Raw genomic sequence first — 13,803 nt, 5'->3', positions numbered from 1 at the left:
CCTAATGTTCTAGAAGAACACTTAACTTTTGTTGAGGAATTTTAAGCCAAGTGGTCAAGCTTTCTATCTTTTCCATGTTTTGTTTGAAAGTATCAGAAACTTGGTTCAATTGTTCTTCAATGATCTTCAATTTGACCATCATTTGGAAAACCTCCTTCAAAACTTGTGCACATAGATTATGAAGCTGATCTACCCAAGATTCCAATGCTTGTACCTTTTGAGCAGCTCTCTCAACTCCCTGAATTGATTATCTTACCTCGGTAGAACATGAAGGATTACTCACTTCACCAGCAAGGTCTGTGATCTTATGAACAGCTGCAACAAGTTGCCTATTCTCTTCTTCTAGCTTGTCTTTCTTGGCTAGAAGCTCATCATACCGTTGTACTAGTGAAGCTACAGAATACTGGGCATCATGCTTTACCACTTCATGTGTTTGCTTACCCCATTCCACCCTTGTGACCTTGTAATCAGCAACTGACATCTCTTCACGTGGCTTATCTGCAAGAGGCTCAACAATTTCAGCCACCTTCATCTTATTACTGTCCACTGTTACCCTTGAGATTGTCTTGGCTCTTTTAGCAACTTTGGGCCTAGATTGCTTAAGCTGCTAATAATCAAAGGCATCGGGAGAAATCTCCTGCTTCTTCCTCTTGGGCGTGAATGAACTAAGCCATGGAGGTAAAGCCATCAACTCTCCTTCAGTAGCTGTTGTAATCAGAGGAGAAGCATTTTCTATTTGAGCAACCATTGTCATCATAGGGGAAGTATCTATCTGGATGGCAACCATGGCTTGCTCGGTAACCAAAGGACATGAAGTTTGTTTCATAAACTCCTCAAAGCTAGAAGTAGAGGTATCAATTTCTGACAAATGAATGCTCGCTAGAGTATCCTCGAAGATTTCCAACAAATTCTTTTGATGATGATCAAGAGGCTGCTCAATGGCTGAAATAGGAACGGCATCCTAAGCAGACTCATCCACTACTGTGTTAGGAGGAGATAGAGGTAGCTCCATGGAAACTGAGGAGGGAGTCTCATGAGATGACTCCGAAGCTAGTGACCTAGGAGCATCATCTGATTGTTGCCCTTCTTCTAGATCATCAGGATCAATCACATGAACATGAAACTGGGACTTCTCTTTCCCACGAACAGACGCCTCCTCAGGAGGAAGCACCATTGCCCGACTTACCCGCAATTTGATCCTTGTGCCTAAAGATGATGCACCTTCCTTGTTGTCAATCTGAATCTCAGACTTACGTCCAAGAGGCCCCGTAGAATCATCTTCTTTTCCAACCTTGATCTTGATGAGTCTAACACCATTACCTTTGAGCCAAGTGTTGGTGTTAGCTAGGATGGACTGAAATCTTTCAAGAATGGAAGTGCATTCTTTATGTGACCATTGGATTACAGGAAGTGGGGCTTCATCAACCCTTCATGAGACATACTTTGGATCAAGCACATTCCCATTATCAATCATCCCTTGTGGAATGTCCACCAAGTTCAAATCAACAATCTGCTCAAGGGTGAGCCTACAGTAGTCCATCTTGAGAACCTCCTTTTCTATACGGAGATCCACCCAGATATCCTCAATGCGATGCACATGTATGAAGGATTTCTTAATCCTTTCCTTCATCCCTCGGTAATCAAAATCTGCCCTTGACTTAAACCTTTTGAGTTTAATTTCCTGCATCTCAGTCTCCATAGCTTTGGCTTTGGTGGATGTGATAAGGGAGTACCGGCCAATTTTTAATGGGTTGGTTGTAGAAATCCCCATCCCAACCTTATGTTTGACAGATTGATGTGCATGTACAGCCATGATTTGTCTTCCCAACTCCATAAGAATAATCTTATCAGTCGAGTATCTAGGAAGCATGTATGGCTGCCCACTGTAGCATCCAACTCTCATATAAGTGAAAGTCGGGAATTGAAAGAACAAGCAACCATACTCATTCACTCTTTCCCATGCTTCATCTGACACCCTTCTATTCTTCAGAGTCTTGTCAAATTGGCACATGAAATAACCAAACAATGCATCTTGAACCCTCCTGAAATGTAATATGTTGGGTCTCAAGGGCAGCTAATCATAGCATTCCCACACAGGTATAAGCGAGTGATCACCCTTGGTAGAAAGACCAGGGAAATGTCTAAGTGATGCTGCCAAATACACTAAGTATGAATTCATGTAGAAGGTCATGGTAGTAGGGACTGCAGCAAGTTGTTCACACAAAGCGTCACTGATAATCTCTCCCCATGATATATGATGGGACTGCCTTATGAACATGGTAAACGGATACATCCACGGCTCAAAAACATTAGAGCGCTCAAGACCCATCATTCTACTAAGGAGAGTAATGATGTCTCCAATTTCCCACTTGAAGTCACAACGGTACAACTTAGCCCACCTTGTGAAAGCAGCTCGTGGCTCATGAATCCATCTGTTAATGTGGCATTTGCAGTCCTTTTCCCTCTTGACATAGTACTCAGCTGCACTATCCTTTGAAAATCTCCATATACACAGGTGTTGGTGGTATTTTGAAGACTTTTTCAATAGTATCTGCATCAAGGCGAATTATTGCCTCCCCATCATCATTTCTGAGAGTACAATTTTGTAAAATTAAGCCAGATGCAGCTCAGAAGCTATGGTTGTATTGTAGATAGGGAAGCATCAGCAGGAAGCATAATTCATTACTTCTCAGCTATAACTACTTTTAGCTCTCATGCAAACTCCGAAATTAGGCAGAAGAAACTAAACTGCAATACTTGTTGTTTTATTCTGTTTTTGAATGAAGATTGTCACCAAGAATGAATATAATGAAATAAAATTAAACAACATTCATCTTTTTCCATAAGAGACGTATCATTAAAAACAAGTTTTGTATTGATGAGCATTAATTGATGTTCAGACTGCACTTTGAGGCCCATCATAAGTATGAAAGATAGATTGCAGCTAAATCCTGATTCCTTATGTAGATAACTCAAATTATATCAATGAGGTAGAGAATCATTAACTAAAAAAATTAATATTTTTCTTCATGAGTAATAAGTCACAATTGTTGGGGTTCAGCCCATAGTGCAACGGTTAAGTCGTGACATTGTTGTTGTTGGCAGTTGCCACCAAGGTTCAAATCTCTCCTAGGCTATTGTGATTGTGGGTTTTGTGTCTTTGCGGATCCAATGTGCTTGCAGGTTTGAACCTTCACATTAATGCTGCTCACATTCATGCCAAGTTCCTAGTGCTCTAGACTACGCTCCAGACCCCCGCTGGACTAGTGTGCTTGGGGACTTTGTGCCCTTGCTGGGCTACTGTGCTCATGGGTCTCAACTATCCCTGTTAATTTTGTGCATTCATGTTAGGGATGAGGTTCCCTATTTATGGCCTCACCTAGTAGGGCCAGGCTAAAAATCCCACCCACTAATCAAAAATAAATAACTGAGTCACAATTTGCACACAGTGTATTCCAGATATCTATTACATATCTTCATGGACTGTGGAAACTACATGACTTTATTTGAGTCATAATTGTTATTATTTTTTCCCTTGTATTTAATTATTTCCAGTGTACCCCAGAGAAATATCCCGAGATGTACTTAGATGCCCCTCCATTCGGGAATCTCTTAAGGATGTAAGCAGGACATCCCTTTGGAAACTTCTGATTGTGGACGGACCATGCTTGATAATCTGAGATATTAGGCCAGTCACTGCCCATCAAAAAACATAAAGCAAAAAAAAAGAGCTTAAAACAAAAATGAAGTATACCAAGAGCATTTATGGGGGCCCACAAAGCCACCCAACCTAAAGATTACACTTAAAAACAGAAAGACCCCATCCCCATATTCATTTATCATTTTATCATTTCCATCACTTCATCATTTGCAATTTGCATTTTTATAATTTACATTTGGAAAGAATTCATATTATGTCATTATGATTATCAAATGGATTACCGGATCACTTAATTTCACTTACTGTAATCTATTTAATCAATATATTTTATATATTAATGTTTTGATATTATTTTATCTGCCATCCCCCCAACATCTCCAAAATCCCCTGTTACACAAACTTTGAAAGCCACTGAGTTTTCATTGACTACCCTAAGAAGACAAATGATAAGTTTCCAAGACTCACTAAGTTCCAACCCTTTGTCCCCATTTATATTATTCAGATGCTTCACAATCTCTATAACTTCCCTTAGCTTTCTCTTTGTCATGCCCCCACCATGACTTCTACACTTTCAGAAAATTGTCTTATTATATACGACTTCACAATTTTCAGTAGTCTAAATCAGACCAAGGCAAACAGAGAGAAAGCAATCTAACCCAGCACTGATGCATAGATGTGACCTCATCATCAATCCAAGCAATGATCTCAATGTTAATAAGGCAGCAAATCCCATTATGAATGAAGGCAGCAATCTCATTATGTTAAGCAATCTCATCATGTTAACAACCATGAGTTGAAAGGTATAGATGATTAAGTCAATAAGGAACAATTTAGTAAGTTAATAAGAAGGCAAGAGACACAAAGGAAGAGTTACCTTTTTCTGGAAAGATATAACCAATCAAGGGGCGCAACCTTTCACGTCCTCTTTAAGGATATATAGGCCAGGGGATTATGCCAAGGAAGGGATTGAGAAATCATCATCAACTTCAAAAATAATTACAGCAATCAGTGAAAGGAGACAATAATCAGAATCAGAAAACGTGTAAACAGCAGATACATATTCAAGATCAGAATCTCACTAATCTAAATCAGACCTGTTATACCAGCATTGAACATCAGCAGATAGAATCAGTTATCATTGTGGAACAAGACAGATAGTTTGCAGTCCAGACGAGCAAGCAGCAGACTTACTTGCATCTGTGGTATATATCTGCCTATGCGTTATTGATAATGTTTATCTCAATCTATATATACGTATGACTGGCTATTGAATGTATATGTCTACAATAATTGTGTGAAACCTCCATCATGTATGGAAGGAAGGAGGTGTAGAAAAGAGGGGAACTAGAAGGTTGCCATCTAAGTAGACCACCCTAGGGATGTCCATGTTGCCTGCCCCTAGGGCCAAGAGGGCAAACATTCACTCTTGGGCTTAGATAGGACAATCAAGAACCCCCCACTACAATCTTCTCTCTGACTCTACAATGATGGCTATTGTCTTCAGGGGGATGAGACATAGATGGGGAAAGCAGGTACAAGCACCCCACTAAGTAGGCCACCCCAGTGGATGTCATGTTGCCTGTCCACCGAATCCAAGAGGGTGAGTATCCACTCTTGGGTTTAGTGTGGAGATTGCTTCGGGCGGACCTATCATGTCTCTAACTCCAAAACTCTAATGTGTTTGAATAATATTATAGATATTATATTCAAATCCAGGATCGTATTGTTTAAGGAGATCTCTTTCTCGGTTAATATGCAAAATCCTAACCCTAACTTGTTGCAAATGTGATTCTAGGGCAAATTTGGAAGGAGACATTACACTCTTCATCAAATATTACCCTCTCACACAGATTTTTCCACCCTATGCAAATTTCTTGTGTTCTGCTAGTGCTGAGCTCTTAATGCTGCCATGGTAAATTTCTTTGCAATGTTCATTAATTCTTTGCTGAAAAGATCTACCTGACCCTCCTACAAATGGATGACCACAAATACAATGGATACTCATGGCAGGAGACATAAATTAAAATTTGTTGTATATTGTTGACCTTAATGTCATTCGCCCTTAGAACTAATTTGTAAGGTACAATTTAGGCTACTTTTTTCTTGGGCAGAATATTATGTTACGCTAAGATGTTAATAACCTATTGAAGAAAACATACAATGTAAATTATGAGTTGTACGTGACTGTGCATTATAATAACAGACAAAAATTGCAAGAAAAGAATGAATAAAAATTCTTAAATGAGTATACATGATATCAAGAAAGAGAAGAACCATCCATAGTACAACCCTACAGCCTATGGGTATAAAGCATAGAACATATCTGGTCTTATTTCAAAACCAATTCATTCTCAAATGCAACTTGAGATAGAAAAACAAGTCATATTATTCCACCCAGCAAACTATCCTTTGACAGTTCAAACAAAATTGCATGATGAAAGACACACTGCTTGTTCACTATAACCTTATGCATTTTGATATTTACAAAATGTTTGGGTCAGTCCTTCTGCATGTTCATATTTTAAAAAATGTTTGGGTTAGTTTGTTGCTCATTCATGTGTTGTTTGCAACCAACATCCACATTAAAAGTTGTCCCACAGTTTGTGATTGTTCTCTAATGGGCAAATGAAGATATAGTATTTTCTACACATTGTTTCTCTTTAATAATATCAGCACATACAATATAGCACGAAAGCAACGATGCATTTTACCTGGTCAAAAAGGACTCTGTAGGCATTCAAGTCGTGATATAGAGGTCGGCCTTCATTACTACAATGCTCTAATGCTTGAGCAATATAAAAAGCAACTCTCAAACGCATGGCCCATTCCATTGTCTGCTTCTCCCCTGCCAAGGCATAGGAGACAATTAATTGATAATCAACAATTTTTTTCAAAACCAATTGTAATTTTTAAAATTAAATACTGGGATATATTTGCAATTAACAGAAAGTTAAGATAACTACAAGGTTTCAGTTATGCTGCTCAATGGATTACACTAGTAATATGTCAAGCACAATCCTAGCTGTGGTGATGCTCTAAAATTTGACATTTTCTAAGTAAAATAGGTACAAAATTTGCATATTATATAACCATTGCAAACTTTATTCTGTTGAACTAAAGTATGGGCAAGCTGGAGAGCTTGCCATGCAAAAAACAAAAGCATAGAAAACATAGAGCCCAGTCAAAGCATAATCAATTGTTAAAGGGATTGTTTCAACTTGCACCAATATCAAAACAGTATTTGTATTAAGGATGGTAATAATATAAAGATGCAAAGCAGACCTTAAAAGAAGATTCCCAGAACATTAAAGTTCAACAGTAGAGAGCTTTTTCAAGTAGGTCGTGTTCTTGCAGTGTGTCATGTGATGTTTTTTGGAGGGTATTCCATTGCAAGGTTTTTGAGTCAATCTTTATCAACCCATATTTCATGAGTAATGTTGACAAGAAAATATCTCTCATGAGCATGGACAGTACACCTAGCACTCATTGCATTCACACAATGCACACAGTGTAAAGCATCAGGACTTCCAGACAAATCACCCATCCCAGTACTACTCTGACTCAAGTGTGTTTAACCATGGAGTCTCCCCCAAGATCAAGCTCACTTAGCCTGCTTGGTGAGAGCTTTATTTTACCACTACCACATCATCTCTAAATTAGGATCCAAACAGAAAATCTTCATAAAAGGTCACATGGAGCCTAAAGAGGGGCAAGTAATGCTCAGAGTAATGGCCAAGCTATTTTATGCAGATGCAATCTTCTTCACTGTTATTTCTTTGATCATTTTTAGGGATAAAGTTAAACAACAGAAAAAAAAAACCTTAGAAATTTTTGAAGTGATGTGCATTTCGAGGCTTAAGACACTGTCAAATGAGGAGGTCAACACTATATCTTATCCATTAGTTTGAAATCTATGAAAAAAATTCTTAAAAGAAATTAGATGCTTGGATGGTGCAGCAAAACAATAACCAAAGACAGCAAGACAGGGTTATCAGATTAACTTCATTTATTAAAGCACATTTATAAAAGTGCATGCTTTTTTTCTTTTTCTGTTTTTTTGAAGTGTATACTTTTAACATTATTATATCAACCACAAAAGAATTGAAGAGGAGGCCACAGTAAGTGAAAATCAGTAACTGTGAATGATGCTGCTGAACTTTAATTGAGGGTTTGGCAAGTTCAGAACATCTGGAAGGTAATATCAAAGCGGAAAATACTGAGATTCATGCTTAACAACCACCTTAGTTTGCACCACACATTTTCATGAAGAGAATTTCAGACCTGTTGAGCCCAAGTTTACAACACTTCTACAATTTTAAGAGGAAGAATGCTAAAGCAGGCCCAGAAGAAATGGTTACATATTAACAGGATGAAAAGGTAACAAAAAAGAATTTTACTCATGCTTCAATAGATTAAAATGTCAATGCTTACAATCTGGCTTTAAAAGCCTTCCATTCAAAACTACCAGAACTACTAACAGCCACCTAAAATTAAAAATACATTGCATACAATATTAACCTAAAATTTTGGATCACAAACACTAATAACCCAACAAAACCCCTATTCATCCAAAAGGAGTGAAAAAGATCAAGTAGATTGGAGCAATCAACACACTGGAGCTATAAATTAAAATTACTGCAACATCCCAGCTGGCCAATTTACTGTGGTACTGGTCAAACTGTATCAACAGCTTCTATGCCTTGTATCAACATCTCCTCTATAGACTCATTACTCTGCCTGACAGAACTATCCTAATGTGAGCATTGATCACTCAAACATCATCCTCTAATAACTTTACTTCTATATCCCAATTTCCAACCACATCGATCTCTGCCTCCTGTGAATCATGAACCTGTGGTATGGCACATCTATCTGATGCCCAACTACATTGACTCTTACCTCAGCAAATAAAACAACCACCACTCTTTACCATACTAAATGATGCTACACTGAGCTACACGCAAAATGTTGAATGTCACATGAAGAACGAACTGCATCAAGTGCAAGGTGATGTAGTCATCTAAAAGAAATATGAGCCAAAAAGAATACCCCTCATAGTTGTCAGACCATACTGCCTTCAGCACGGAAGCTACTGCTGTGCACAGGAGCCTTCTTCTTGGATGTGCCCATACATGTGCAAGCAAAATCTTAAATAAAAAAATGCACTACAGAAATAATACCTCAACCCATCACACATGGTGCGGACTGTGTGAATCTAGTTAAACATCGAAACAAAAAAAAAAAGCAATTTATGAAAATCTAAATACTGGAGGGCTTGTCATACCATACAAAGGAAATTTCAACTAAGAAAACATCAATAAATCAGTGTTAAAATCACATTCTTTCTTTGAACACCTCTATCAATGTGTTTTTTCAGATAACCTCCATGAATGTCATCAAACCCTTCAAACTTCCAATGTTGTACATTTCATGCCCTGACACCAAAAGGTTTGTAGGAAAAGAAAAACAACAATGATTGGATGTTCTTTCCACAAAAGAAAATGTTTCAAGTTTGCAATTGCTGCCTCTGCCAAATAGAAGGCCGTTAAGAATTCTATCCTTCCATCTTTCCTGTGGCTCTAATACCATTGTTGGGACAAATCTAGAAAAAATGGTTAACAAGGAAGAGTTTATTCATGCTTCGCTAGATTAAAATGTCAATGCTTACAATCTGGTTTTGAAAGCTTTCTGTCTGACAAGCACTTATTACAACCACTAAAACTACCAACATAGAGTAACAACCACCTAGAATAAAAAACATGAGTTACTATATAAACGTGAGATTTTTGGATCACAAATACCAAAAACCCAACAGAGAAACGATAATCATTATAAACAATAGTGCTTGATGAGATGGAGAGAAATTTTCAATTGTTTTGAAAGAAATGTATTTCACATTGCAACAAAGAACAAGCCAATATCTGGAAGGAGTCAAAAATTTTATATTTCATACATTTAAAATTTCAAAATCCCATAAGCATGTTAAGAATAAGCCAACATATGGGGCTTGCGTATCAGCAAATGAACTAACGATGTAATGGAAAACAAAAAACAAAAAAATCAATCTCCTAAGAACAGCCTTATAGATCAATGCTCTTTTCTCAAAGAGCAATCTTACTTCAGAATTGTAGTAACTTGATGCTGTGAAAAGCCCCATAAGTGCTGAAGTTAAAAGCCGTGAAACGATAAATCATAAATATGTCTTCAGAGGCCGACTACTTCTTATCAATAGAATAATGATTTGTAATACAAACAGAACTTACAAGTTATTCAGAAGATTTGCATTAGGTAGAACTGGCAGTAAGTCTTATTTAATGCCTTTTAAATGCACATGTACTTTTCTCAACTGAGATACTTCTATACTTGCTTGATGATTGCATAATGCATATATTAAATAATCACACATGGTAACACAAAAATGTTGAAATCATTGATGCTCACATGTGAGAGAGTATTGGCTGCAAGAAAGCACAATACAGAAATGAAAGAACCTATATTAGGGAACTCTGTATATAGCTTCCAAGTTGATAGCAGATACAAACAGCATTGAAAGCACAATAAAAAATGCAAGAACCTATATTAGGGAACCTCTGCATCCAAGTTGATAGAAGATACAAAAAGCATTGAAAGCACAATAAAAAATGCAAGAACCTATATTAGGGAACCTCTGCATCCAAGTTGATAGAAGATACAAACAGCATTGACCACCAGATGGGAACACATGGACATGGAATTGATGTGTTTTGAAGAGATGGTATTTTTCTAAATTAGGTACAAACTGATGTGGGATATTCTATATCTCTGCCATACGAGATTACTATGGAAAAGAAATTTAGGTAATCATGCGGTCAAAAAGAAAACAAAGATTGCAACATAATGATCATATATGTATATCACTTCAATAGAAATACATTCCCATAGAAGTTCCTAGTTTAACACTGGTGATAGAGGTGCCTTGAAGAAAACAAAAATCTGGGAGTTAAATTCCATATGGAAAGGAAAATGCAATGACAATGACAATTGTGCAACAACAAACTGTTTTAATGGAGAACATATGTCATCTTGCTTGATCCATATTGGATCCAGGGGTAGCTAAGCTCAACCACAGGTGACGAACACTTAAGAAAGTTTCCAGTGAATGAACCTGCAAATTCAGGACACTATCTAATCTGCAGGGTCAATCAGCAGCTGACTCAACTGACACCAAAAGGAATGTGAAGCAAACAGCTGACTTTTCCACTTCCAAAACTTTCAATTCCACAAGGAGGATTTTCCAAAAGCAGCAACTATAAAAAAGGCAAAGAGTATGGTTTTGAGCATCCATGGAATCAATAAAGAGGTTTATTAGAAGATCACATTACCAAGAAGTAAAAAGCTGAAGTAGAAGGGCTTGACAAGGATTGCAATTTATAATCGTACTTGTCCATTTGCACAACACCCTTAGATAGAAAAGCAATTGCCTCTATCAAATGGCTTTTTAATCCCTTATAAGGATTTTCCAGAATAAATCTACTGTTTTTGTTGCTTCTTTTCATTTTAGCACTTTATTTTAGTGTATACAGTTCTTTTATTCCTCCATTTTAAAAGTCATTCAAATGTCCAATAGAACAGTAATTTATTTTCTTGATTCTGTAGTTTCTGACTTATTTTGGTGGAAATTACGGATTAGCAGGTACCAGAGCCACAAGCTCCTTGAAACTTGTAGTGAAAATGTTGGTAACAAATAGGAAGTTTGTGTGTATAACCATTTTCGCAAAGAATTTTCAAGATGCAGGTTGCAAGGAGACAACTATTACAATATATATGAAGGAGCAGCTTGATGAACTTTAAGAAGCCATGAGTTAATATGTAAGAAACTAGAGCTCTTTGAGAGGAAGTGCACCATTTGAGGGAAAAAATTGAAGAGTTGCAAATGGAGAAAAAGGAACAATCTGAATTTATTTATTTTATATTAAATCAAACAATCTGAATTTTTTATTGGAATCCTTGGGCAAATGGAACAAGAGCTATGGTACAAGATGAATTGTTATGAAAACTTCAAGAAGAGTAAAAGGTGTCTACAAATCAACCTCAATCAAAGAAACACAAGCAAATGAAGCGTCCAAAGAAAGCACCTGCATTTTCTTCAAAGGTTTTAAAACTCATAATTATATTGGCAAGTTTGAAAGGCCCAAGGGGTATTCTTCAAAGGTTCTGAAACTCATAATTATATTGGCAAGTTTGAAAGGCCCAAGGGGTATAGATTCCCATTTCTTAGAAAAGATGGGATATGCATATGATGGATAGGATCTTTTCTTTTTCTTTGCACTTGGGAAGTAGAGTCCTGCCCTTTTTTTCTAGCGAAGCCTAAGAAAGAGCTAAAAGACCAGAAATGAGGACACTCATGCAAATGACAATCTGCAGATAGAAAAGAAGAAATGGGGAAATCCCACTCTGCATACTTCACTAGCGAAGCCTAAGAAAGAGCTAAAAGGGCATGTTAACAGGGTAAATAGTACCATCTTTTGTTTCATTCACAAGAGGAAAGGACGCATTGCACAAGAATGTAGGTTTCTTGTTCCTTGCACTAATTGTGTAAAAAGTAACCATTGTAGACCGATGTACAAAACAAACACCACTAAGGAAAATATCTTTCACTCTCAAAGAAAAGAGGAAGCGAAAGATCAAGACACAACCAAAGAATGTAACAGACAAATTGATTTGAATATGTGTAAAGCTATCAGTTATTGCTCTCCTTGCAAGGTTGGGTGACATTGAGATGGCGAGTGTTGGAAGTTTTGTCCAATACTTCACCCAAATAATGGCAAAAGAAATAACTGCCACAAGGGGAAGAGAAGCACACTAAAGCACCAAGTTCAAATGGAGAATAGCTCTCACATGATGCTACACCACCATTGGATGGTAAGGATGTGTCATTTGATAACTAGATAGAGCATTTATATGGATCTAAAAAGAAGAGAAGGGAGGAATGCTTTCATTTGTATGGAAATTTAGTTAGCACTTGAAGTTTTTCCTTAATTGAGTAATGTACAAGTTTCCAACTCAACTTGTAAAACAACCAAGGAACATGTTGCACTTGTGATGGGTGAGTATGCTAAACAAGCAAGGAGAAAAAAGGTATCAATGGGAAAATTTCAACCTTCACATTTCTTCCAATAATTAAAGAAAAAATTGTATACCTAAAACCATAGATGGAACACTCGGCGAGTTTCAAAAACTCGCCAAGTTTTTGAGCTCTACGAGTTTTTACGACTTTAACTCGCAGCAAAAACTCGCCGAGTTTTTACAAAAAACTCGTCTTCAAAAACTCGCCAAGTTTTTGAGCTCTACGAGTTTTTACGACTTTAACTCGCAGCAAAAACTCGCCGAGTTTTTACAAAAAACTCGTCGAGTTTCTTTTAAAAACTTGGCTAGACTTAAAAAAGAGGCCCAAACATGTCAAAAAATTATCAATTTTTGTTTTTTCAGGTCAGTTTCATTCTCTTCATCAGAATATACACATGAAATATAACATTTAAGTATAAGTGGCATTTCAATATGTCTTTTTCCTTTCTTATACTTTATAACACCCGACGCCTTTATAAAATAATAAAAGTATTTTTGGCCTTGCGGGGCGCTGCCCCTCGACCCCACCCTGTATCGCGATAGGGAGCGTGCAAGGGGCGCTGCCCGCAAACCCCCGTCAAAAAATATAGGGGGAAACTACACTGATGGAAGTAGGGAAAATTTAACCTCCGAGTCTGATTAGGCTCCATATAACAACATAATTAGCATTGAAGAAATCTTGGTATTATACATTTTAGAGTTGAAAGTTTGAAACTATGAGTACAAATGATGAAATTTCAAATATTGCGCGTTTGTAGATCTCCATCAAGATCTAGACCTATCTCTCTACCCCTCTTTTTCTCATCCTCAGACCCTGGCGAGGGGTGCTACTTTCAACCTAATTTTAATTTGCAGGTGCTTGGTGGCAAAGTTGGGGTGGAAATACCCCAAATCTCAAAAAAATTGCCCTCAGAATCTTATGTCAACCTTGTATTTCATCCAATTGTGAGCACAATTAGAGCTTGTTTGACGCCATCGACACGAAGAAGAGGAGCAAGCTAGTTCAAAAACACCTCAATGACCTTGTCTTTGTGCAA

General features: G+C 37.3%; 1 protein-coding gene across 3 annotated transcripts in view; it reads right to left on the bottom strand.

Moving 5' to 3' along the window:
• Positions 1-13,803, bottom strand: part of LOC131063641 (serine/threonine-protein kinase BSK1) — a 96,090-nt gene that overhangs the window by 74,775 nt on the left and 7,512 nt on the right. For all 3 annotated transcript variants that reach the window (XM_057997535.2, XM_057997536.2, XM_057997534.2), the window contains one exon: positions 6,373-6,506. In XM_057997535.2, the coding sequence (XP_057853518.1) occupies positions 6,373-6,506 (134 nt within the window). The remainder of the gene's footprint in view (positions 1-6,372; positions 6,507-13,803) is intronic.

The sequence above is a fragment of the Cryptomeria japonica genome, chromosome 4 (genome assembly GCF_030272615.1).
Source record: "Cryptomeria japonica chromosome 4, Sugi_1.0, whole genome shotgun sequence".
In the NCBI taxonomy this organism is placed as follows: Eukaryota; Viridiplantae; Streptophyta; class Pinopsida; order Cupressales; family Cupressaceae; genus Cryptomeria; species Cryptomeria japonica.
This window is presented reverse-complemented; position numbering and strand designations above follow the sequence as displayed.